Genomic DNA, 25,776 nt, shown 5'->3' with positions numbered 1-25,776 from the left:
GATGACCAGTCAAGTTGAAGTATCCAAGTAAGGAGGAAGAGATAACACCAGATTGGCAGATTGATGGCATCCAAGAAGAGGAGGGAATGAAGCAAGACAGAAGAAAACAAGAGCAAGTGAAAAGACTTAAAAGGGGAACCCAGAGAGCAGTGCATCACAGATAGCTGGTGAAAAGTACAAAGCTATATGAATATGTCAGAACTCCTGCCTTCATAAGTTACACTAGTGCTGGCCACTCTGGTTGTATGCTCATGTGAGGAATGGGAGATTGGGTAAGGGATGAGATTAACAAATGACTATAAGGACTAACTGGCAAAGCTAACAGAAATTCTATGCCTTGAGTAATCAAAATAAAGCTTTTATAACATCAACCATTTATGTCTCGAGGCAACTAAGTTCCTTTCAATGAGATCACTGCACTGGCTAGGGCTTGATAATCTTTGGGCCAGCAAGTCCTACTATGACAATTCCTAGACATCTGATCTTCAGTGAGGTCACATAAGACAAAGTATTAGAATATGAGTACTTATAAAATAGTATGCAATTTAGGCCCAAATCCTATCCAGCTTTCCAGCACTGGCACAGCGGTGCTTGTGGGACATGTGCTGCATCCTGCAGTTAGATGGCACTCATGGAGGCCTCCTCAAAGTAAGGGAATGCTTGTTTCCTTACCTTGGAGAGGCACTGCCTTTATGTCAGTGCAGGAAAGTGGGGTAGGATTGCGCCTTTAGTGATTCAACTTGCCTTGAGGGAGCAATTTAGTCAAATTTATATCATTCAAAGATTTCTACATTTTGTCTTAAAGAGGCAGAACTGTCAATTGGAACTAAATAGTGAAATCCAAGTCACCATTTAACTTAAGGGGTTTATACTACAGATGCCCATTTTTGCAAGATCATTGTGCCTTTGCAATGCAAATGGTAATCTTGTGCAATATCAAGACAAGGGGCTGCACAGGGACTGAGTAGAAGTACAAGTAGAATTACAGCACACATGCTTTGACAACCCGGAATGTGTACTGTCTTACCTGCAGCAAAGGTCGCAGAGAACCAATTCTGTGGTAGCCACTTGTTTCAAACCAGTTTGGTATTTTCTTAGGTGACAATAAAATCTGACGCCCTCTATAATTATTGTGCTCATAAATAACCCATCTGAAATAAATGAAAAAAATTTCAATATTTTACCAATGAGACCCATAAAATGATGTGTATAGATTAAATGAAAAAGAACCTTTAAAAATATTTATTGAAATGACTATATATAATGTTCATACATTTTAATTAGGTTGCATGCCTATATATTATTATGTTCCAAGAAAACCAGTACAGAGTAACTTGCTTCAGAGTAAACGTTCCTAGATGGGAGAATTTATTGCCTTATTGCATCAAATGATGGGATATATTTGGGCACAATAACGCCATCATAATAAATGATACTGAAAAGGTGTTCATAAAAAACAGGGTAGTGCCACCAGGCTACTGAGAAGGATCAAGTTTAATTAAAAGTGGAATGGAATGTGCAGTTAGTCACGTTCTCTGGCATTCCACAGTACACAACTGCAGGGGAGCTCAAGCACTCGCAGATTAATGAAATAGCGAATACGGGACTCGTGGATATGCACCCCCTGTAAATAGGGGTAAATGTGAGTTGTAGTAATCATACAGAGAAAGATGGCTATTCTTGCCAAATACTGGATTGCTGTTTCCTTTGGTTCACTAAACTGAGATTCAATAAGAGCCTTGGAGCCCAGGCCCTAGAATACATGTGTGTTCTGTTCCCCTTAGCCATCTTTCCTTTGCAGTTTAGATGCTTCCTGGACACCCATAACCTAACATAGTCCCTTGCTCCATTTCTGTCTACATGATTAGTTAGAACTAATTCACATTTACTCCTATGAAATTTTCTCCTGTGGCACAGACAGCTCTTGCTTGACCATCAGGCCAGATGGAGAGTATACTGGACACTGCCTGTTTACCCTGCAAAAACTTCAGGGCCTTCTCTTACAACTAGTACATGACAACCTAGTATGTAAGTTCACTTCTTACTTACTCACTTGGACTCACTGGATGGCCTCTGTCAAGTTACTACTTCCCAGCCTTAATCTCCCATATATAAACAGGAATATAGGAGTGACTTATTATAATGCAGTTGTTGAGATAAGCAGAATATCAGCCCAATCCTGTGCTGCCCAACACTGCACTTTTCTGGTGGCAGGAGAGACCCAGTGCCAGTGGAAAAGCCAATGTTAGCTGGCGTTGCGGAGGGCAGGTAGAAAGTGGGCAGGGGGGAGAACTGGGTGGAGGGAGGGCAGGCTGGTGGATTGGGCCCAGGAGGGGGACGGGGATGGCAGCAGAGGCTGCCATGGGATCCTATCCTCCTCCCTCCAGTGTCACAGAGCCTGACATGGGTCTCCTCAGTTCTGCACCAGCTCAAGGGCTAGTGCAGACCCAAGTAGATCCATTAGGCCCAGTCGTGCTCAACACAGTGTAATGGAACCAATGTTCCCTGGCAGGGAAGCAGCTTCCCTGGCCCCACAGGATATAGTAGCAGCCATTGTGGCAGCACTGTACAGCTGGGCACTGGGGAGGCTTAGGATTGGACTGTATGTCTGCTCTGAGACTTACAGAATGGCATGTCTATGTTCTCATAGACAGTGATATATCAATTTTTCATTTCATTTTACATTCACTGTACAACAAACATACAAATCCTACAAATGATGACAAACCCCTACTATCAAAAGTTAACTTACATGCCACCACTGACTTGTATTGAAGCTATATGAGAATTGTAGCCAAGGAATTGAAGATTTACAACTTCTGTAGTAAATTCAATTTTCTTTCCCTTGAAGTTTTCCTTTTCAAAAAGAGCTATGACTGGTTCTGAAAGCTCCTATTTTAAAAGACAATTTTTCATTTATTTCTCTTGTATCACTGTTTTGCTTCTTTTTTAATATTTTGAGATACAGGGTATTCATAAAACATCAATGTTTACTTTCAGGTTTTTCTATGCTGCTCTGAAGATTAGCACAACACTTCAATTGCCACTGTGCAAACCACAATTTACCAGAAATTTGACAGAGCAGTTCTTCTACAATGGGGCATTTGCAAGGGCTGGTTCAATGATGACTGTACTGCTACCACAGTTAAACCACAGCATCTAGAAAAGCCTTAGTCTAGTACATTGGCTAACTCAAGCAACAAAACAAATAATGGATACAGTCACATTTTCTTAGAAATGAAAAATAAGTTATTTGGTGTAGAACTGGCTAGATGACAAGCCTGCAATAAAAGGTCATTACTCACAGAAAGGTATTCAAAGGGTGGGATAAAAACTGGAAGGGGAAGGAAGGCAGTGACTTACAGCCACACCTTCTATTTTTGGCTAGCATTTTCATGACTCAGCAACAGCAATAATTACTGAATTTCCCCTGCAGCTATATGATGAGCAGGTCTATACTATTTCCAACATCAGAAATTTAACAAAACCTGGTACTCATGACTTTATATTGTATGTAATTTTTTACACAAGCAACCTATATTATCAGAGTCACGAATTAAAAACTGACATTTTATAGCACTCTGAACAGTCTAGACATTTCACAATACATATATCCAATTTTAGACATATTACTAAGGTCAAGGTATATTCATGGATCTTACTGTCACATTAAAGGTTTCAAAATGAACTCATAATAGTTTCCCTAAGAACTAGATTCATGTATGTTAAGCAACTTATGGAGGACGCAACAGGGAGTTTGCTAGATGTATAAATTCTTTAGTTGAGTAAATGATATTGTATGAAAAAACACAAGTACAGCAAATATAAGAAAAATAAACATTTGAGGGTAATGACACTGAAAACACTGGGATGAAAACTGAAACCATCACAAATGTCAGACATAATTGTCTCAAATTCTGTAGGTTGAAAAAGCAAATGAAAACAGTCAATTTTGCAGTGTTTACACCGTGATGCTACATGAAGGGTGGTGCCCAGTTGTCAGAAGCTTTCAGCAATGCCTAACACACACCAGAAGTATAAGAAGGTTCAAAGATTAAAAAGTGCCCTTTTCTCTGACACACTCCATAGTCACTATGAGAAGCCAAAGATTCTCTCAGTATCATTACAGGGTACCAACAAAGCTCGGATTGCAATATTCTGTAGGTCTGCACCACACAGAACAGCATTTTTCAATCCTGCAGCTAAACCTATATGTAAGTCCACTCACAGCCCAATCCTATCTGAATCCCTAAGCAGTGATGTTGTGGCACTGGCAGAGCTACCACTGTATCCTGTGGGAAATTTTCAGCTGCTGGAGGTTGCCTCAGCTTAAGGGAACATTTGTCCTTGCACTGAGGTAAGCCCCAGCAGCAGTTATGGGTCAACTCAGACCTGTGCCAGCTTCAACGTTGGCACAACTCTGCATTGAGCTGGGAAGGCAGATCAGGCCCTGGAAGTCAGTCTAGATTTGACAAGCACCGTCACTACCAATCCTGCCTCCCTCCTGGACCTGATCTATCCTCCTCTTCACCCTTTTCCACCCACCCTCTGTCTTGTTCTTCCCACCCCTGTTCCATTCAACCCCCTTTCCACCTCCCTCCAAACCCCCACCAGTGGGCCTGCAGTATGCATCAGTGAGGCTGCTTTGTAACTGCCATAAAGCAACCTCTGAAAAATAACCTCCACTGGTGCAGTGCTAGTTATGCCAGGGAGGGAGAGGAACAGGATTGGGTTGTTCCGTCTTCTGTCCTAACAATCATGCATGGATGTAAAACTGAATAAAGTAGGTTGCTTCTAAGAACACATCTCCTTAATCCCCAAGATCCTAGAATTATGTTGTCATATATAAGTACCCACACCCCATGTGGCTGTTATTTAAACACAAACACACACACCCAAAATAATATGCAAGGACAACCAATATAATCAAAATCATGTCTAGTTTGACCCATAGATTATAACACGGTTTAGTGGGATTTACTTGCAAAGCCTCAAAGACATGAGGTGAAATAAACTTTCAAAGTGTTTATGGATATGAAAAAGCAGGTGCCTTGTCTTTAGTTTGTTATGTCAACAGAATTTTCAAGGACAATCATTATTTGGCAATAATGAGCAGCTTCTTTTTGTGCAAGTTAATAAAAACCATGTTGCCTAAACATTTTTATTTTTTGCTTCAGAGTTAACTATGTTGCTGCCTAAATATATATGCCCCTTAATAAATACGTAACAGATAACTAATCCAAATTTTTCTATAACTTACAATATTTACAACTTGTAAAGACTTCAAGTGTGTCTGGGATAGGCAACCCATTGCACACAAATCAGGATAGGCTCCTTCTTCTAACACATACTGATTACCAGAGAAATCCTCCTTGTCATACGCAATCCAACTGCAAAAAAGGAAGAAAATGAGAATGAAATGAGCTAAGTGACATCAGCATGAAAGGGAGTCTACATTTCTGCTTGAACAAAAAACTCAGTGTAACTTAAAAGCTTGATGACAGAAGGTTGAGTAAGACAGTGTTGATTGAACCCTACATTATTTAATGTCTTTTCCTGGTGGCTGGTGACCCAAAAACTTAATGTTTTTATCTTTCAGAGGAGTAGCAGCATTACTCTTACTCCGCTAAAAGCAACAGTCTTGTGGCACATTAAAGAAAAACTTGCTGCTTGTAGCATAAGCTTTCCTATATACACACACACTTGAGTATAAAGGGGAGAACACGGTCAAGTTATTAAGAATAAATGATCACATAACAGACTTACAGCCCAAACCTGAGCTGCCCGGAGCATGGGGCTGCCATGGCAGCAAAAACAGCTGTCACAGCATCCACCATGCCCTGGGCAGCTGCTGCTGCCTCCTCAGGAGAAGGGGACATTTACATTCCCTCAAATAAAGGAAGTAGCCCTGCAATTCCTTTGGGGCTACTCAATTCTACAGCAGCTCTAGAGCTGAGCTCCACCGATCCTGCCTCCTTCCTCCCCCAGAACACCTCCTCTCCTCCATCCCCTGCCCAGGAATGCCTCATCCCCATCTTCCCCACACACTTACCTACGTCTCCGCCACCTAGCGGTTCAGGCGACCACCAAGGAGTGGAGCATCAGCTTTCCACTGGCACTAGCTGCTGCTGGGCTGGCACTGAGGGTTTGCAAGTCACCAGTTGTGAATTGACCATGCTTGCCTTGCATGCTTTTAAGTTTATAATTTCCTCTTGCAATTAACAAAAGAACAAAAAAAGAGCCCAACTGGATCAGGCCAAAGGCCCATCTAATCCAGCTTCCTGTATCTTGCAGTGGCCCACCAAATGCTTCAAGGAGCGCATAGAAAACAAGACACAACCTGGCATTCTGAGGTAGCCTACTTCTAAAATCAGAAGCTTGCATATACCTATCATAACTTGTAACCTGTGAAGGACTTTTCTTCCAGAAATTTGTCCCAATTCCCTCTTAAAGGCATCTAGGTGAGATGCCATCATCACTTCCTGTGGCAAGGAGTTCCACAGACTATTTACATGCTGGGTAAAGAAATATTTTGTTATGTGTGTCCTAATTCTCCCAACACTTAATTTTAGTGGATGTCCACTAAATCCAGGAAGCCTTCTCTGGCACTCAGGCAACATCTGCTCAACAATTTCAACATCAATGCCCAATGGAAAGCTAAATGGGCAGTCGAACGCCCAGAAATGGGTATAGACGGTCCTACACTTAAGGTGCCAGGTTTCAACTTACCTCGCCAGCATTGGAAAACTTTGAATAGGATCCGTACCCTACACTGTGTTTTTCAGGACTCAATGTTTAAATGGGGGCTAGTATCTACCCCTCAGTGTGATTGTGGGTTCTCCCACCAAACCATGTACCACATTGTGTCTGGCTGCAAACTGAGGGCATATACTGGCCCATGGTCTGACTTTCTCTTTGAAGGTGACACTGTCCTTGAAAGGCTGCATGAACTGGACACTGACATTTGATCTAGTCTAACTGATATACAAGTCCATGTATTATATGACATACGCTAAATAAATAAGTGGATGTTGTCTGGTTCTGATGTGAGACGGAAAAGGGCATCTCTCTATCCATCCCCTGCATAATTTTGTATGTCTCAGTCATGTCCCCCTCAGGTGCCTCTTTACTAGACTGAAGAGCCTGAAGAGTCCTAGACTACTAGACTGAAGAGCTCCAAATATTATAGCCTTTCCTTGTAAGGGAGGTTCCCCAGCTCTGTAATCATTTTCGTTGCTGTCTGTCACAGAGCAGTGTTTCTCAAAGTTTTAACACTGGGACCCATTTTTTAGAATGAGAATCTGAAGTGATGTTATGATCGGAAGCTACATCATTAAGTAGGGCAATTTTTAACAATCCTAGGCTGCAATCCTACCCAGGAGTAAGTCCCATTTACTATAATCGTTCAAAGCATATACATAGTAGCCTGTTCAAGAACAGATCTGTCACATTTCCCCAAATGCAGTCACATACCATGGTAGTATCAAGTCTAATATATTAAAAACAAAATATTGAAATGAATGGGGATCCACCTGAAATTGGCTCGTGACTCACCTAGTGGGCCCTGGCCCACACTGTGAGAAACACTGACGTAGAGAGAATTTACTCTGCTGTTTTAATTTTCTTCTCTCCATAGTCAAGCTTGTGTGTGCATACACACACATATACATTCCTGCCTCATCTGATAAAGTGGTCTCTAGTGCATGAAATGTGTTATTTTAAGGCAGCAATTTGCAACCTTTTGGCACACTGACAAGGCACTAAAATTTTCAGGGCACGTCATTTGTTTTTGATAATTGACAAGGACACCACACACTGCTGGTGGCAGACTCTCATCCTCCAATTGCCCTATTAATAAATAACCCCCCTCAAAACTCCCAAGGACCTCTTTTAAGGTCCCAGAACACAGTGGCCAAACAGACAAGCAAACAGACAAAGTTAGTTTGACAAGTGCACTGTTTTGGCTGTTTGAGCAGTAACTTCCATGAGACAACTGCAGTTCAAACAAACTTCCTCCAACAAGAAGCAAATGGGACTTTAAAGGAAGGGCCTCAAAGGACAACGATCACCAGGGAGGCAGGAGAGCCATTAGGAACAAAAGGGGAGGAATGCTGCTGACATCTGGCTGCTTTTTCTGCATGAGGATGCACTCACACAAACAGCACCTACAGAATGGGTTATCAGCTATCCACTGGTGTAACTAGGGGGTTGCGGGGGGTGCAGGCTGCACCGGGTGACGCGCCCTGGGGGAGGACGCGCTAACTTTGTGGCTTGCGGAGCTATCCCATCGTACCATAAACTGTTGGATACGGAATGTCCAGCGGAGTGCAATGCAAAAAACAGAATTGAAATCGCTCCTTTCATTCAAAAGTTATGGCCAGAAAACTGGAAGGAAAAAATGCATGGAGCCCTATGGAAAGTGAAAGTGAGCCATATTGCGCGTTTATCTGTGAGTAGGTGAACTTGCCATTGTCCGTGGAAAAGGGCAGGCAGAGAGGAATCCAAAGACACCAGAATGGTCCCGATCAAATGAATGCAGCCCCCCAAAACACAAGGAGTTCCCTGCCTCCCTTCCAGCTGCCTCTATTGAGCCTGAAAGGAAGCCACGTGGCCACGTTTACTCGTGAGTAGGCAAACGTGCCCTAGTCCTTTGGAAAAGACAGGCAGAGAGGACTCCAAGGACATCAGAATGGTCCTGATCCAATGAATGCAGCCCCCAAAACACCTGAGAAGGAAGTCCCTCCCTCCCTCCTGCAGTCTATTGAGCTCTATGGAAAGCAAACTCAGCCACGTGGTCATGTTTACTCATGAGTAGGCAGACGTGCCTTGCCTTTTGGTCAGGCCAAGCAAAGGGGAATGTGAGGCCACCAGAAGGGTCCCGATCTGATGGAACTGAAGCTCAACATATTTTCCAGAAGGCAGCCTCTCTATCCAACTAAAAAGGACAAAAAAAGAGGTTTGAGCTGGTAAGGGGAAGTTTTCTATTTTGCACTTGCAAAGCCAGGTGGGACTTTGTATTGATATGCTTGAAATAGAAGAACTTTAAACTGGGCACTGGGAGGGCTGGAAATCTCACTGATTCCTTTTTTTGGGGGGGAGGGGGTGTTTTTGCAGGCAGACTACAGAGTAAGCTCCATTGACCACTATGTGACTTACTTCAGAGTAGACATGCATAGGCTTTGGCTCACAGGCTGCAATCCTGCCCACACTTTCCTGAGAGTAAGCCCCATTGATCACTATGGGACTTACTTCAGAGTAGACATGCATAGGATTGGGCTCACAGGCTGCAATCCTACCCACACTTTCCTGAGAGTAAGCCCCATTGACCACTATGGGACTTACTTCAGAGTAGATTCACTTGGTGGAACAGGACTGGCTCCCCCTTATTTAATTATTTCTTTTTTTTTGGTTAAATTATTTATAATTATTTATTTTAATTTGCTTGATGATGTCACTTCTGGCCATGACATCACTTCCAATGGGTCCTGGACAGACTGTCATTCTAAAAAGTGGGTTCCAGTGCTAAAAGTTTGAGAACTGCTGCAATAAGGTGTTAGTAAGTTGACACGGGGTGTGTGTGTGTGACTCTACAAGTTTTCAAAATCACTAAAATCAGAATTTGGAGAAACAATACCATCATGTTATATATCAATCCATGCGTAATTTCATGCAGAATGCAATGAAACAAACCACATTGAAATATCTATGTTCTAACAAAAGATACAGTCAAAAAACCAGTGGGGGCGGAGCAATGGTACATCACCACGCCCACCACCTGGGGCATTGCCCCACCCACTGCACGGGGTGATACGCAGGCCTCCTAGGGTGACGCGAATCCTAGTGATGTCACTACAGCTATCGCCATGACAATTGCCTCCATTCAGATGGAGATTGCATGGAGATGTAGTGTGGCCATGGTATTTAACTTCTGGGCTATATTCAATTGTCCTCTTCCCATAAGCTTTTTTTTTTTAACTGCCAAGCTGTACTTAGTTTCAGAATAGCCCTTGTAAAAGTATTCAATTGTCCCCTTCCCATAAGCTTTTTTTTTTTTAACAGCCAAGCTGTACTTAGTTTCAGAATAGCCCTTGTAAAAGTGTTTTGATTAATTGCGTTTATTTAGGGTGAAGATGTTTTAAAATGTGGTGGAAATAACTTATTCACTGAGACATTTGTTTACAGGGACAGAGAATGTGAATTCAAATTACTGTACTTCCACCATACTTAATAAATACACTCTCTTCATCCTCAGTTCTTCCTTTAAGGATTTACCATCACCTCAATCCACCTCTAGTCATGTGCAGCAACCACTGGTTCCGGATGAAAGTATGGTGCATGCAGCCCATTCAGTGGGGCCTGGATGCTCTTCATCTGCTATACATTCAGAAACTTGCTTTCATGAGCAGATCCCGTTGGGTTACTGCTTCTACTGATACAACTTTATACTCACCTGCCAGTACCTTTGTTACCAGGTACATATTTACTGTTACCAGATTTACTGTTACCAGTCACCAGATACAAAGGTAACTCACCTGCCAGTTACCTTTGAAGACTTAGCAGTGAACAAGTCCTGAATCTGAGAAGTGTCCTTCTCAAAAATTTTACTTATACCCTGGAACTCTGGTTCTGAAAATAACTGGACCTTTAAAGATAAAGGAGGCTGTATTTAACACTAAGCTTAGCTGTTAATTCTCTGACATCACTTTTATATTAATGGATTCATACAAACATATTTTTAGGAAGTAAAATGTATGTAAAGTTTAAAAACTACAAGCAGCATACATTTTAAAAACGACCTTGTGCTTCATAACAAGCCATTTCTAACCATTTTACTAAGATAACCCAGTAGTGGAATTTGGCATTGTCTGACAGTTACCCTGACCTGGAATGTGAAGTCTCTTTACATTAAATCATATTTAATAATTCCTCAAGCCATAACACCTTTCCTATTTCAGGTTCAACCCAGATCATATGTACAAACATTCCATGCTCGCAGCATCTGTATGATGATGTCATGTAGAGATGATCCCTTTGGATGCTCTGTAATTTGAAGAAGTTCTAAAGTCCAAGCATGAACATATGCTGGAAATAATTTTGGTCCTACATTTGAACATAAGAACAGCCTCACTGGATCAGGCCATAGGCCCATCTAGTCCAGCTTCCTGTATCGCACAGCGGCCCCACCAAATGCCCCCAGGCATACCTGATAACAAGAGACCTGCATCCTGGTGCCCTCCCTTGCATCTGACATAGCCCATTTCTAAAATGATCAGAAAGATCAGAAGTGATCTTGAAAGATCAGTATGAACGTTAGAGCATCCACATTAGTTATTATCTTGTCTGGGAAACATTCACTCCTTTTGATGCTATCTTCTCCTGGCCCCTTCTGGGGTTCTGTTTCAGCTTTTTGAACTATACTACTTGCCACCTGCCCCCCCCCTTTGACTTGTTTACAATGACATATTAAAGACTGTTGATTCAGCATACACTGTCAGCACAATCCTATGCATGTCTACTTCTAAGGCCCACTGTATTCAATAGGCCTTACTCTAGGAAATTGTGTATGAGATTGTAGTCTATGGGTGCAATCCTAACCCCTTATGTCACTGTTTTCCTGCATTAGCATAGTGGGACATGTGCTGCATCCTGCAGTTGGGTGTCACTCATGGAGGCCTCCTCAAAGTAAGGGAATGTTTGTTCCCTTACCTCAGAGCTGCACTGCCCTTATGTCAGTGCTGGAAAGCACTGACAAAAGGAGTTAGGATTGCACCCTATATCTCCTACTTAAAATCAAAGAAATTTTACCTTGAATTTCTTCATATGATCACTGGTGTTATCCTAAAATGTATGGAAACAAAATATAAAAAAGTAAAAATGATGCAAAAATACACAGAAGCATACTTATTTATGATTCACAGGATAAACAAGTTCAATAAAACAAAAAACAAACAAATAACAAACAAATAAATAAAACAACCTGGAACAGTACAAAAGTGCTCCTTACCAAAACTATGGGTTGAACTGAAGATATCTTACAATTCCTGCTACCCCAAATGTCATAGCTGGGGTACATTCCTTTATCAAGGATATATTGTTCTCCTGTGAAGTCAGGGTTTTCATAAGCCACCCACCTGAAAAATAAGACAAGCACAATAATTTGGTACGCGATCATAATTCTATAATTCATGAATTTTTAATTCTCGTTATTTTATTTCTCCATTTTATTTCTTTTTTCTTTTGTCTTATTTGAAAACAGGGTTATTTATTTTACTCAGAAGTAAGCCTATTGTGTTCAGTAAGACTTACAGCCCAATCCTGAGCTGCCCGGAAATCCCGGACCCGGCGGCTCCACGGAGGACTGCCGTCGGATCCTGAGCCTCCCGTGCTACCACGGGAGGCTCCTCGGGAGAAGGGGACTTTTGTCCCCTTTCCCCGAGTAAGGTAAACAGCCCCGCAATGGCGCTACTCACTTTAGCGGTGACCAATAGGTCGGCGCTAAAGTAAAGCCGCTCGTGTAGAGCGAGCAGCCCTGCCCGAGCGCCTTGAATCCTGCAGTGCTCGACTCTGTGGATCCGCCTCTCCCCTCCCCCCGACACACCTCCCGCCCGCCCCTGGCCACTCCTCCCCAGAATGTCTCCCCCATGCCCCTAGCCATGCCTCCACCTCCCATTCTGCAGCGCGGTGGTCCAGGAGACCGCCGAGCCGTGGAACCCAGGCTTCCACCGCGCGCCAGCCCAGCTCCAGCTGGCACCAAGCTAGCTCTGGTGGGAGCCCGGCGGTAAGCCCCACAAATGTGCCATATGGCACATTTGCAACTGAGGTCCGTGGCGCGGAGACATGCCATGGACCTCAGGATCGGGCTCTTAGGTTGTAATCCTATCTTACTTATTGGAAACAAACACCTCAGGCATTAAGAGATCTCTGTTGTATCTAGCTTCATTGGAAATGCAGGAGATCATCAGTCGGCAAAACACAACTAGCATTTTACAGGCTGCTCATATTAAAACTGGATATTGCAAACCTCTGATGTTGCAGTGCGCTGATCACATTAAGCAACATAATGATAGGAAAGCAGCCAGTAATGGCAAAGCATTACATTGTTATGTACTTTGGTTTTTTTCACCTCATATAATTATCATGACTTTAATACTTGAAGCAAGTTTTCTTATTCTAGTTTCCTAGAGAACAATACTTGTTCCTTTGATTGGTTAAAGCCTCAAAGGTAAAGTACTAAGCAGATCCTTTAACTTAATACTCCTTAGTTGTACTTTGCTGCTTGTGTACTGTACTCTTGCAAACTGGAACACTTGTATAATGAATCTACAATTACTCCTGGAATTTCACTCTAGGTTTCTAAGCCATGGACTACATAAATTTGTATTTTATGTTAAAAAGTGTAAAAATGTGGAAATGGCACTTAAAAAAAAAAAAAGCATATGTAAGTTCACTCAATAATGCCCGTTCTGTAACAAGAGTTCATCCTGCTCTGTCCCACTCATAATAATCAACACTCATAAAGCAATGTCACTTATTTCAATAAATTTACACTAGCAATATTAAGCAAAAATATTGAAGTAAAACCAGGTGAATAGAATTGAGAAAGTTGTACACTCTGTCCATTGATCCTTCATTATTTTATAAATTTTCCATTTCCTTTCATTCTGAATCACCAGGTCCATTCAACACACTGTTCACTAATCATTTCAGGCACGTTCTGAGACACACGCCCAAATTTCCCAGTAAACTACTTGGGCAAAGTGACAGAAGCATGTACAGCAGATTAACCACAAAGTGTATCTGCAATGGAGCATGCCTGCACATCACATAACTAGAAGTTTTGGAAATGAAGCAGGCTTGGTCAGTCTCAGGGTCACATAGGCTTTAGCAGGCTTTAAACTGCATAAATACCAAGTTATTACATTAACTATATTATTATAATTATTATTAAATATAATCAGGACTTTTTTTTCTAATAGAACGCACTGGAATGGCATTCTAGCACCTTTTAGATAGGACTACAATCTACTGCCTGCAGCAATCAAGACCAGGCAGGACTACAAGGAGAGAGAAGAGGCGCGTGATCTGCCCTGCAATGCTCTCCCCACGAGGTACTCACAATTCCATGGAGGGCGGTGCTTCTCATGGACACACCCATTTCCTCTCTCAGCCAATCAGAGCCCTGGGGTTTGCAGCCAGCTGGGCAGTTGAGATTCTGGGTTGAGGGAAGCACAGGGGCTTCAGGCTGCAATCCTACCCACACTTTCCTGGGAGTAATCCCCATTGACTATAATGGGCCTTACTTCTGAGTAGACATGCATAGGGTTGGGCTCTGAGGCTGCAATCCTGTCCACACTTTCCTGGGAGTAAGCCCCATTGACTATAATGGACCTTACTTCTGAGTAGACATGCCTAGGACTTGGCTGGTCACTGATGCAGGAGGAAGAGACACTGATGGGAGGGGCTGAGCTGGCAGAATGAGTCCCTCTGAAGCCTGCCCCCCTCCACCCTCCTCTCACCTGCTCGCTGCTCATGGCTACGCGGCGGCGGCTGGTCCCTACGCTGAGTATAATGGAAAGGGGGGTGAAAGTGGCACGAGGTGGGCGAGTGGGATCTACAATGTCCCGCTGGCCCACTGCGGGACTGTCCCAGGAGCAGCTGTGTTGAGGGAAGTCCCGTTGCCCCGCAACCGATTCTGACTCATAAAGCGCCGTGACTGGCTCACCCCGCCCTGCCTCCCTCAACCCTATGCCTCCCTCAACCCTATGCATGTCTACTCAGAAGGCCCATTATAGTCAATGGGGCTTACTCCCAGGAAAGTGTGGCTAGGATCACAGCCTGAAGCCCCAGTGCCCCACACTTACTGGTCAACCAGTTGCCACTGTGCAAAGCTTTAGCAGCAGGTTGATATGCAGAAATCCAGCTGCTGAAGCTTACCCTGCTGATAAACACCACTGGAGTAAGAGCTGGTGGAAAAAGTTGACAGTCTAATCCCAAGGGAACTCAGGCTACAATCCTGTCCACACTTCCCTGGGAGTAAGCCCAATTTAATATAATGGGACTTCCTTCTGAGTAGGCATGCATAGGCTTGGGCTCTCAGGCTTCAATCCTATCCACACTTTCCTGCGAGTAAGCCCCATTGGCTATAATGGGACTTACTTCTGAGTATACATGCATGGGATAAATAAATAAAAGATTAACAAGTTGTGAGTTCCTGCACTTTTTTTTTTTTTTACAAAAAAAGCACTGAATATAACGCTTTTAAACAAAATTCACAAAGCAGGTTAGATCAGAAATGAAGAGATGGTTCCTTGTTCCAAAAGGGCATACAATCTTTAAAAACGATGCAAAGAGGCATCAGCAAACAGGCACTGAAGATGATACTATGCTGGGGGTGATGAGCAACAATTGCTCTCTCCTTGTTAATATATACCATTTGAAAAGGTGTCTCTTTGCCCAGTTGGCAGGGGGTGGTTGACCTGTGAACTGTTCCTATGCTGCTGCTAGTGTTCTAGCATTTTCTAGAACATTTGGTTCTATTCTATGGCCAATTCTATGCTTGGGATAATTAGAAAAGGTATTGAGAATAAAACAGCTAATATTATAATGCTGTTATACAAATCTATGGTAAGGCTACACCTGGAGTATTGCATCCAGTTCTGGTCGCCACATCTCAAAAAGGACATAATGGAAATGGAAAAGGTGCAAAAGAGAGCGACTAAGATGATTACTGGGCTGGGGCACCTTCCTTATGAGGAGAGGCTACTGCGTTTGGGGCTCTTCAGTCTACAAAAGAGACACCTGAGGAGGGACATGACTGAGACATACAAAATTATGCATGGGAAGGATAGAGTGGATAGAGAGATGCTCTTTTCCCTTTCACAAAACACCAGAACCAGGGGACATCCACTAAAATTGAGGGTTGGGAGAGTTAGGTCAGACAAAAGAAAATATTTCTTTACTCAGCGTGTAGTTAGTCTGTGGAACTTTTTGCCACAGGATGTGGTAATGGCATCGGGCCTAGATTCATTTAAAAGGGAATTGGACAAATTTCTGGAGGAATAATCCATCATGGGTTACAAGCCATGATGTGTATGTGCAACTTCCTGATTTCAGAAATGGGTTATGTCAGAATGCCAGATGCAAGGGAAGGCACCAGGATGCAGGTCTCTTGTCTTGTGTGCTCCCTGAGGTATTTGGTGGGCCACTGTAAGATACAGGAAGCTGGACTAGACTGATCCAGTGAGGCTCTTCTTATGTTCTTATTGTTTGTCTGGTTAAAATTGCTATTTTAACTGCAGAATCTTATCAGAGTCTTCTCAGAAAAAAGTTCCACTGAGTTCAATGGGGCTTACTCTCAGGTAAATGTGTATAAGCCTGCAGCCTAAATTTTTGTTCTTGTTTTTATAGTTATGTTAGCTGCCTGAGACTATTCAGTGAAAGGTGGGATAAAAATGCATAAATGTATAAATAAATATTCAGTTTTTCTTATCAGCTGTTTCCAGCTCAGACTTTTTAGTTATTTCTGTTCTGATTCTGTCTGAATTATTTATTAATTTTTATTGTTTTACTCTTGATGTTTTACTGATTATTATGTCTGTTCCTAATTTTGATGTAAGTTTCTTTAAGGGTCCCTTTAGGATCAGAAAGGTAGGGTAAAAATTACTGAAGAAATAATTAATTCATAATGGAAACATGTCCATGATGTTCCACTCAATAATATTTCCCCCTGCATTCTATAATGAGATATCTAGGAATTCTTGCTATGTGGCTGCTGTAAATGACACACAAATTGTTCTAGAAAGGAAAACTGTGGAATTAGAGTTTTCCTTCTTACTTTCTTGGTATGCATTTTTCTTGGTTTGTACTACTCCCACACCAACAGGAATGCTGTCCTGTGACTCACAGATCATAGCAACCAGGGTGAAAGCAAGGAAAAGGTCCTGAATTGTACAAACATCAGATCTTATCTGAGAAATAAACATCGCATAGGTGTTTTAAAGAAAAAGACACAAAAGGTAAAATCAAGAAGTAGGTGCATATGTGCAAATCAGAAGCGCAGCACATCACGTATCACAAAAGGAAGAGGGCATTAAGTTACATATGAATAACTATAGACATAAAATTATGTCAAATGTCCTATCTTCTGAAGGTAAAAGTATTTACAATGGTTATGAATCAAGGATGCACTAATTTAATTTGCTGTCATGCTAACAACCATGTTACAAATTAGCAAATTCAGAGCCCAATCCTAATCAATGCAGGTGCAGTGGAAACACATGGCCCACACCATATCCAGCGCTGAAACTGGGCAGGCCAGAGGTAGTCCTGGATTATGGGAACATTCGTTCCCTTACCCCATGTCAAGCCTCAGCCTGCCCAATAGGGCTTCTTGGATCTGTGCCAGCAAAATCTCTGGTGCAAGTCTGAGAAGCCACATGTACGGCTTTCAAGCCTAGGAGGGGGGTTAGGATACAGCACAGAGGCCTCAGCCAACCCTGCCGGACCTGAACTGCCTCCTCCCTTCAGCTGGCCTGTGCAGCATGTATCTGCCCTGGTGGCCATCAGGCTGAATTCAGAGCCAGCAGGACTGCGCAAGCCTTTCCACTGGTGCTGCCTACTTGCAAGTCATTGCAGTCATGCTTTACGACATGTTTGTGATGGGTACAACTGGGTCAGAGCCGCAACAGGATTGGGCATCAGTCAAACTTGTACATTTTTTTTAAAACAATATCATTCTTGTCTACAGGGGGCAGTTCTGACACAAATAAAACTTGAAATCCACATTCTAATATTGTGATTCCTGAATTAGTTACACCAAGTTATGGATTAAAACTTTTTGCACTATATTTATTAACATATGCACAAATTAACCATTAAAATTAAAATGAGGCAACATAATTGACTTACACGCCGCTTAGCACATTGATGGATTGCGTCCTCAGTCCATAGCCAGTGTCTTTCAAATTGGAAATAATTCCTAACACATTTATACTAGAACTTTTAATCCCAAAATCTTTGTCAGCGTACATTATCATGTGAGGTTGTGTAAAACTCTGTGGAAGGAAACATCAAAGAAAACCTTCATTGAACAATAAACACAATTTAACTAATCCTGAGATCCAACTTATTCAACAACAGCAATCCCCTATTTGAAGTCATGGACATGACTATATGTGGACATGCTGAACAGCAAAGTGGGGGAAGGAGCAGGACGGAGAGAGTCCCTACATATGGGAGAGACAAAATTTCAACTTTTAAAAACAAATCAAGTCCTTCCCTTATCCTCAAAAGTCCCAGGGCTGAACATGTGCACTGGCAACATGTTGGTAGCAAATTCTGACAGGAGACAGCAGCATGAGCCATCATCACCCACAGCTCTCCCCTCCCCTGAGGGCATTCACTTCACAGTGAAAAAGATCACCAAACTGCCACCAATGTATGCTTGCACAGGCCAAATTCTCCACCCCCTAATAACTTAAGAGCACACCTCTGAATCTACAGCAAGTCCTCACTTAAAGTTGTCAATAGGTTCTTGGAAACTGCAACTTTAAGTGAAATGACTTATAATGAAACCAATTTTACTGTTGGCTCATTGATATACGTAAACATGAGTTACAATCCTACAGCATATTTCTTGTCATGAAAACATCACCAAACTACTAAATAAAGACTGGGAAGACTTCTAATATAAAACACTGAAATAAATGTGAGCTTTCTGGGCTGGAGAAAACCCACGCAGACATGGGCAAAACGTGCAAACTTCACGGACAGTAGCCCCAGGCAGGAACCAATATTTCTTTCCTCATCAACTTTATAACAAAACAACTTTAAACGATATGACTAAGTGAAGACTTGCTGTATTTTGATGTCCCCTAACAGTTTAAATGATCAAGACATAGAAAAGTAAAGTGGCCTTAGAGAACATGTGTCTAGCTTCCCCCCAGATAGAATTCTATAGGCGTGAATGCCTCCTTGAAATTTAAAGGACTGCAGGGTAAATTGGGTGCAGGTGCACACTGAAATGTACATCTAACTTCAGATATAGTCCATCTCCACTTCATAACTTTAAATGGGATACAAACTCAGAAGAATGTTCATATGTGCATTTCCATTTCTGAATGCACATTTTGCTGAAAGCAATGCAGTGTGGAAAGACAGCATCCATTCTGGGATGTGGGTTTACTGCAGATGAGCATCTCATTTAAGGCCTGTATTCCTAATCCAGCAAGTGATATACACACAACAACTGCCATGCACAAATTTTAGACAGACAGGACAAAGAAGCATGAGTGGGAGTTGGAGAAGGAGAAGAAAAGGAAGAAAACTGTCTTTCTCCCCCCCCCATGTAACATTTAATGATTCATTTGTTTAATGATCCATAAAAGGACAGTGGAATATAACAACCACCAAGAAAGCATGATGCACAAGCAAAAAATATAAACTATTTCATATTTTCATAGGTTTACAAGTATCACTTAGACTTAAACTTACTGTTCGAATAGGCCGTAGTGACTGCACCTGCTCATCATAGCCACCCCAGTCCATCCATTCTTGGTACTCTCCTTCTTCTAGCAGATACTGATGCCCTGCAAACTCTGGCTTCTCATAAGCAACCCAACTGCATAGAGTAAAAAAATTTTTTAAAAAATCAGCAAACAATAACAATCACCACCAGAAATGGATTAAAAAGCTGCAAATGAAACAATTGACGTGATACATGATTTTAATGGAAGAAATTTAAGCATGTGCTTAACTCACCTACTGAAACAAACAGGGTTTGAAAGTGTCTTACAAGCTGAATTGTGCCCAAATTGTTTAACAGAGAGAGAGGGAAAGAACTATGCAAACTAACAGCCCAATCCTATCCCCTGTGGCATTGCCGGGGGATAAAATGGCTAGTGCAGTGCCAAAATGGCTACCACTGCATCCACAGCACTGCCAGTTTAACAATAAAGGCAGCGACAATGAGTTTGGTTTAACAATAAAGGCATCATTCACTATGTGGGACTTTTATTTAGTCATAGTATCAACTCTGTATTTTAATAGGTTTGTCATACAATGTTTCTACAATTTTCACAAATTAATTCATGAAAGACAAATAATGTGTCACTACAAATGTTTTAAGTATCAGGTTTACTTCACAAGCTATGGCAATTGGTGAGTACTGTATGACGACAAATGATGATTTTTTGTGCCAGTACATGCTCATGGCTGGTTTCCCAATTCACAATTAAGTCTTGAAACCAACTATCTACAGTAGCTTAAGTCAGAATGCCATTTGCTTTCCTTATACGTACACTCCTCCTATCACTTTAATGGATCCTATTGATGTGAGAGGCTTTGGTTCCAGCTCCGATGGTCCTTCTTTTTTATTTCCTCCTTCTGAAAGAGCTACTAATTCTGAATCAAGCTCTATGTGATTCCCTTCAAAGAATGGCTTTTCATAAATTATCACCTTTAGAAAAACAAAGAAAAAATACTTAGTATTTATACAATGCTTTTTCTTAAGTGTGCACTCTTAACGAAGAGCACTGCAGTCTTCAAAAAACTTATGCCTAAATAAATAGGTAGTCTCTGTTATACTTTATGCATTATCTCAGTATTCCTTATAAAAGGCCTCTAAAATATGACAGTATTATCATCACCCCAGATTGCAGATTGGGGGCCAATGCAGAGAGACACCAGCAGGCACCTTGTATAAGACAATTCAGTGGCTTTGGTGAGATCTGAAACAAAGGCTCATCAATGCTTATAACTATTCTCTTAGGTCACCAAGAGCCTGAATATTTCAGTTGGCAGCAAAATCATGTGCTGCACAGTTTAAGATAAAAAAAAAGATGAACATGAAACTTGAAATCAAATTATACAAGCATTTCACTGAGATGAAACGACATCCCAATTCACTGGTATCCAGGAACTTTAATCAGGATGTAAACTTTTATTATCAATAACATTGACACACAAGATAAAGCCTTCTCTTTGGCCACACCTTGCTCTGTAACATCATTCCTTGAGAGTTTCAACTGAAGATATGAAATTCATGGCTTCAAATATCAAGTAAACATTCCACTAAGCCTTGGAAGAGAGGTGATTATTAATCCAGTGTCTCTAATTTTACAAAGTTGCTGCACACTTGGGGATTTTTAACCACTATCCTGCTGTGTTTCATTATAAATAATGTTTATTGCTTTGGATAATGTTTTTAAACAGATGAATTTTGTTGTTTTATTGTGTTTTAAGTAATATATGATCAATATGCTAAAAAGTAGGATAGAAAAAAACATTAAAATGAATACAGCCACCTTGAGAGCTCTACGGAGCCATATGTGGCACGTTATATTTGCCAAAATTTAACAAATACGTGGTCAACAACAAGTACTGACAGTATAATGGGAAAGCCTCAACCCAAAGTAGAGAGCAACTTTAAGAAAGTTGTATTTATGGGCACTGTTATATAGAGATCTTGAGATACACCAATATTATGACTCACATTCAATAAACGGAAAACTGTATTTTTACCTTTGGGCTTTCAGGAAACTCAACTTTGCGTCCACCCTGCAAAAATGGAAGAGGCAACAGACTTTACTGAAAACTTCTTTTGACCGTCTTTGGTTAAACACATTACTAGCATGATCCAAAAGCTACCAGTCTAAATACTGCTTGATGTTCAAAGTTTATAAACAAGAATCTATTGAATAAAAATACTTTCTTTGAATTCTGGATAGCTAACATTTCACTGAAAATATTAAATTCAAATATTGTTAATTACAATTAAATTGTAATTAAAATTAAATTAAGAACCCAAAATGGAATATTAAAATATAAACCGAAATAAAATATAAACTAAAATATAATATAAACTGAAAAATATTTTAAAGGTTTTTCAAATTGCTTTTGGCAATTTTGATCCTCAAAGAGTTTTGTGGTAGACCATGAAGCTTCAGCTATTGCATCATTCTTGCACTTCTCAATCTATACTTTTCAAACCATATAATAAAATCTACCATTTTCAAGGGTCTCAGGGATCTAATATACGCTTCCTTTTTTTCCCAGAAGGACAGATTGGGATATTCTCCAGGTTCCAACATTAGAGGGATTCCCTGGAAACCAGGTTCTTCATAAATTAGCCAACTGCAAGTAAAAAAAGCAGAAAAATGTTTAAAGTGGAGTCAAATAGATATATTTGAAAAATGCCTAGACTGGTTTTAGGATATACAACATTATATTTTACATTATTAAAGCCAATCAGTTCTAATCCTGATCAGTGTCTCTTTGGGAGATGACTAAGGAATCCCATCCAAGCTATTCTAAACTTTCCAAAGTAAAAATGGGCTATAAGTAAAAAGAAATGAATGAATGAATGAATGAATGAATGAATGAATGAATGAATGGCAATGTAAGCTTATACTGTTTCGGAAACAGCAGAAATAAAGCACAAGAAATTATTATCTAGACATGTGTGTAAATATGGTAAGCTACACTAAACATTACACAGAGGATGGTAGGAGGAAAGGCTGATTCACAGTGCCCTTTATTTTGAGTGTGCTAGGACACAGCATGGTGAGAGGGAACTTTTCTCCCACTCCCTCCAGAACTGTTGGAAGATGGAGAAGGAAGAAAAAGAAGACTGCCATACTCCAGGTCACTTTTCCCCACCTATCTGGTGCTTACAAAGCTTCCCTTCCCTTTAGTTTACTTAATAGGAGTGCACAGTGTAAGCTCCCTGCTTTGTACTGCTGTACTCCCTGTATGTACTGATAAATACAAAAGCAGTGCAGACCGGAACTCAAACTGCATTGCATCTTTTCATAACAAACAGGAGCAGCATGCAACTGGGAAGGTGTACGCTTCTGGTAAGTAAAGGAAAGGGGGGCAGGGAGCTTTCTCATTTGCCCATGTGCCTGCTTTCTCCCCACATCCATAGGAGTGTTTGTGCAAATGCCTACAAAAGTAGCATTTGGGGTGGCAGCAGGGGGGCACGCTTCTTCAGGCACTGGGAGGTCTTCCGCTGGTCCTGTAATGGATCATTCTATTCTGTTCGCCTCATAGCAGCATTTCCAAGGCATCTGTGCAACTGCAGTTTTTAACGTTGCATGCACTTTTTGCATGAAGACATGCACACATTTCTCTTTTATTTCAGAGAATTAAAATCTGCATTGTGGGTCCTGCATTGTACCAGTGGTTTTGGTAGTAAACACTGGGTATTTTAAGACCAACACGCAAGTATTTACTTACATCTTTAGTAAGTAAGCAGAAGACACTTAAAGTAAGCAGAAGACACTTAAAATTACCATGTACATGGGTAATTTATGTTAAAGTTGCCTTTGACAGAAATAAATGTTAAATTCAGGAGAAAATTAAAGATAATTACCCTATATCACTTACCCTCTACCTTGTGCACATTTACTCACTTCAAGGAACTCCCTTGATGCTTTTCTCTAACTACTACCCATGGACTCAGAGACTTGTCCTCCAAAAATATATCTAATCCACTTATGTTTCAATCACAGTATCATGGCCTACTGCTAAGCTGCAACACAAAGAACCCCTTTCTTAAAAAATCTGCTTCCTGTTAATATAATCCCATGGGTGACTAAAAAAGATATTTCTTTAAACATGTTATATGTTTTGATGAAGGGCCAAAATGTGGTGAATGACATTTACATGAACCTCCAGGAAATCCCAGATGGTTTTATGAGCATCCAACATTTGATATATAGTTCCTCCTCTGATTGACAACAACAGTAATCACTGGCAATCACATATGGGAATGACAACATTTACCAAATTTCAGACATTCACTGTAGCACATGCATGCATAGAAAGCTCTACTTTAATTTTGTTTGGTAATGATTAATCAGCATTACTAAAAGCATTAATTACAAAGCTCTTATACTCTGTAATAAGATTACTCTTGTATGTTTATTTTGTCATTAGCATAGATTTCTGTTCTACTCATGGTGACAGATTAGTAACAGTATATGCCACTGTCGGGTCATTGACCTTTGGCGAGATTAGGACTTGTCTATCCCGAGCATGTGAAGACATGCTGGCAGACTGAGCAGATGAGACCTACTAGAATAGGACCAACGGTCATGAAGGCGGTTTCTGCAAGCGACGTGGTATGCTAAGAGCACGGCAAGACACAAAAGACGCCCTAGTCAACCACTGCGCCCAGCCCATCTCCAACTGTCTCGATTTTTGTCCTGCCATTGGAGCAAGATAGAATCTGGGAAGAGAGAGCGAGGCTGACTATGTGCACCTCTCCCTCACTTTAATCCAACTCACGCGCAAGTCTTGACATCCCAGATGTCATCCCTGGGGACTGGGGGATAAGAATAGGCCCTCAGTTTGGCTGTACTTGTCATAAGAGGTGACTAAACAGCCACCATGTAGATGGGACTCGATAGCCTGGGAAGGCAGCTCATCTGAGAGAAGGAAAACTCTCATCCCAAATCTCCACTGCCTTGTAGCTACATCCAGGTAAGGAAAAGGCTTCAGGAGTCAACCTCGAGGCAAAATCCAGAGCTGGAGCCCCTGACGCAGTTCATGGCTGAATACGGTCACGTTCTGGCAACTCCTGCGCCGCCGCTGGAACCAACCGTATTGGCTTCTGCCTTTTCATTGGACCATTCCAGCGATGTGGAGAGGGGGGATTTGTTGCATGGGAAACAGTCTATCCTCCAAATCTACTTTACCCAGGCTTCATGCTCAGGAGAGGACATTCTGTTCCAGAACCACCATTCAGAGTGCGATACCATAGTCTTCCGAGACTGAAGGATGCCAATGATGCCACTGTTGCTGACAACGTGCCATGATTTATATACAGTATAATTATAAAACTCTAGGTAAGTGGCATATTTTGATAGTTAATGGAGTCAGCCATGACTAATTCCATTGCTGACACCATTGACTGTCAAAATAACACCACTCACAGTTGTACTTACAAACTTAACTCCCAATGTTCACCACTGTAATCTCTCAGGCCCAAACCACAAATGCAGAAATCCATATGGTAATAGGCATTTTCCATATGGTAATAGGCATTTTCCACAGAATATAAAAGTATCTGCCACTTGTCACCCTCCTAATCTGTGAGTTCAGATTATTCTATGTGCGTTTTTGAACATGTAGTTGCAAAACCCATGAGGTTCTTGATATCTGTGAGTTTGTTAGGTGAGATGGTGTCCAACACAGGTTGCTAACAGAACTCATCTTTGCCACAGCTCTCCTCTCACTGGACTCACTTTTAAAGGATGGCCATCTCCTTCCACTTGTTTGAAGCAAGTAAGAGATGAAGGTGGAAAAGTGATGTCTGAACTGTTGTTCAGACAATAGAACCAGAAATTTTTTAAAAATAAAACCTTGCTTACTCCCCCAAACCCTCTTGCCTTTGTTTGAACTGCCTCCTACTCGGGCCCCTGGCTACTAAAGTAGTTGCAGTGTTCTGGCAGCTTGCTTTTGTTTCTCAAACGTGGCGGGGAGGTGAGCAGCAGTTGTTGTCGTCCCTCTCTGCCATGGGTAGTTCCTGCTCCAGCAGAACCTTGCCTTGGGAAAGGCAGAAATTGTGCAGGATACAGCATGTCGTCACTACCACACTCTTAATTATCTAGTTTGTTCAGGGGAATCTTCCACTGTTGCTTCAACTGACTGAAGGCTCTCTCCACTGACATCCTGCAGCAGCTGAGGATACAGTTGAAGTGCTCTACAAGATGGGGTGAGAAGTAGGGTTTCCTGGGTGATTGTGGGACTTGTTTCTCCCTTGTGCAAAGAAAA

General features: G+C 41.5%; 1 protein-coding gene across 1 annotated transcript in view; it reads right to left on the bottom strand.

Annotated features, from left to right (window-relative positions):
* The window catches only part of CRYBG1 (crystallin beta-gamma domain containing 1), a 144,681-nt gene that overhangs the window by 6,258 nt on the left and 112,647 nt on the right, over window positions 1-25,776 (bottom strand). Inside the window, exons 11-21 of the mRNA XM_066610329.1 lie at window positions 22,005-22,131; window positions 21,520-21,555; window positions 20,298-20,455; window positions 19,492-19,618; window positions 17,908-18,053; window positions 12,005-12,131; window positions 11,806-11,838; window positions 10,533-10,642; window positions 5,261-5,390; window positions 2,753-2,892; window positions 1,028-1,151 (exon numbers count right to left, since the gene is read on the bottom strand). Of these exons, the coding sequence (XP_066466426.1) occupies window positions 1,028-1,151; window positions 2,753-2,892; window positions 5,261-5,390; window positions 10,533-10,642; window positions 11,806-11,838; window positions 12,005-12,131; window positions 17,908-18,053; window positions 19,492-19,618; window positions 20,298-20,455; window positions 21,520-21,555; window positions 22,005-22,131 (1,258 nt within the window). The remainder of the gene's footprint in view (window positions 1-1,027; window positions 1,152-2,752; window positions 2,893-5,260; window positions 5,391-10,532; window positions 10,643-11,805; window positions 11,839-12,004; window positions 12,132-17,907; window positions 18,054-19,491; window positions 19,619-20,297; window positions 20,456-21,519; window positions 21,556-22,004; window positions 22,132-25,776) is intronic.

This window comes from Tiliqua scincoides, chromosome 1, assembly GCF_035046505.1.
Source record: "Tiliqua scincoides isolate rTilSci1 chromosome 1, rTilSci1.hap2, whole genome shotgun sequence".
Classification (NCBI taxonomy): Eukaryota; Metazoa; Chordata; class Lepidosauria; order Squamata; family Scincidae; genus Tiliqua; species Tiliqua scincoides.
Note: the sequence above shows the minus strand (reverse complement) of the source record. Positions and strands in the feature narration are given on the sequence as shown.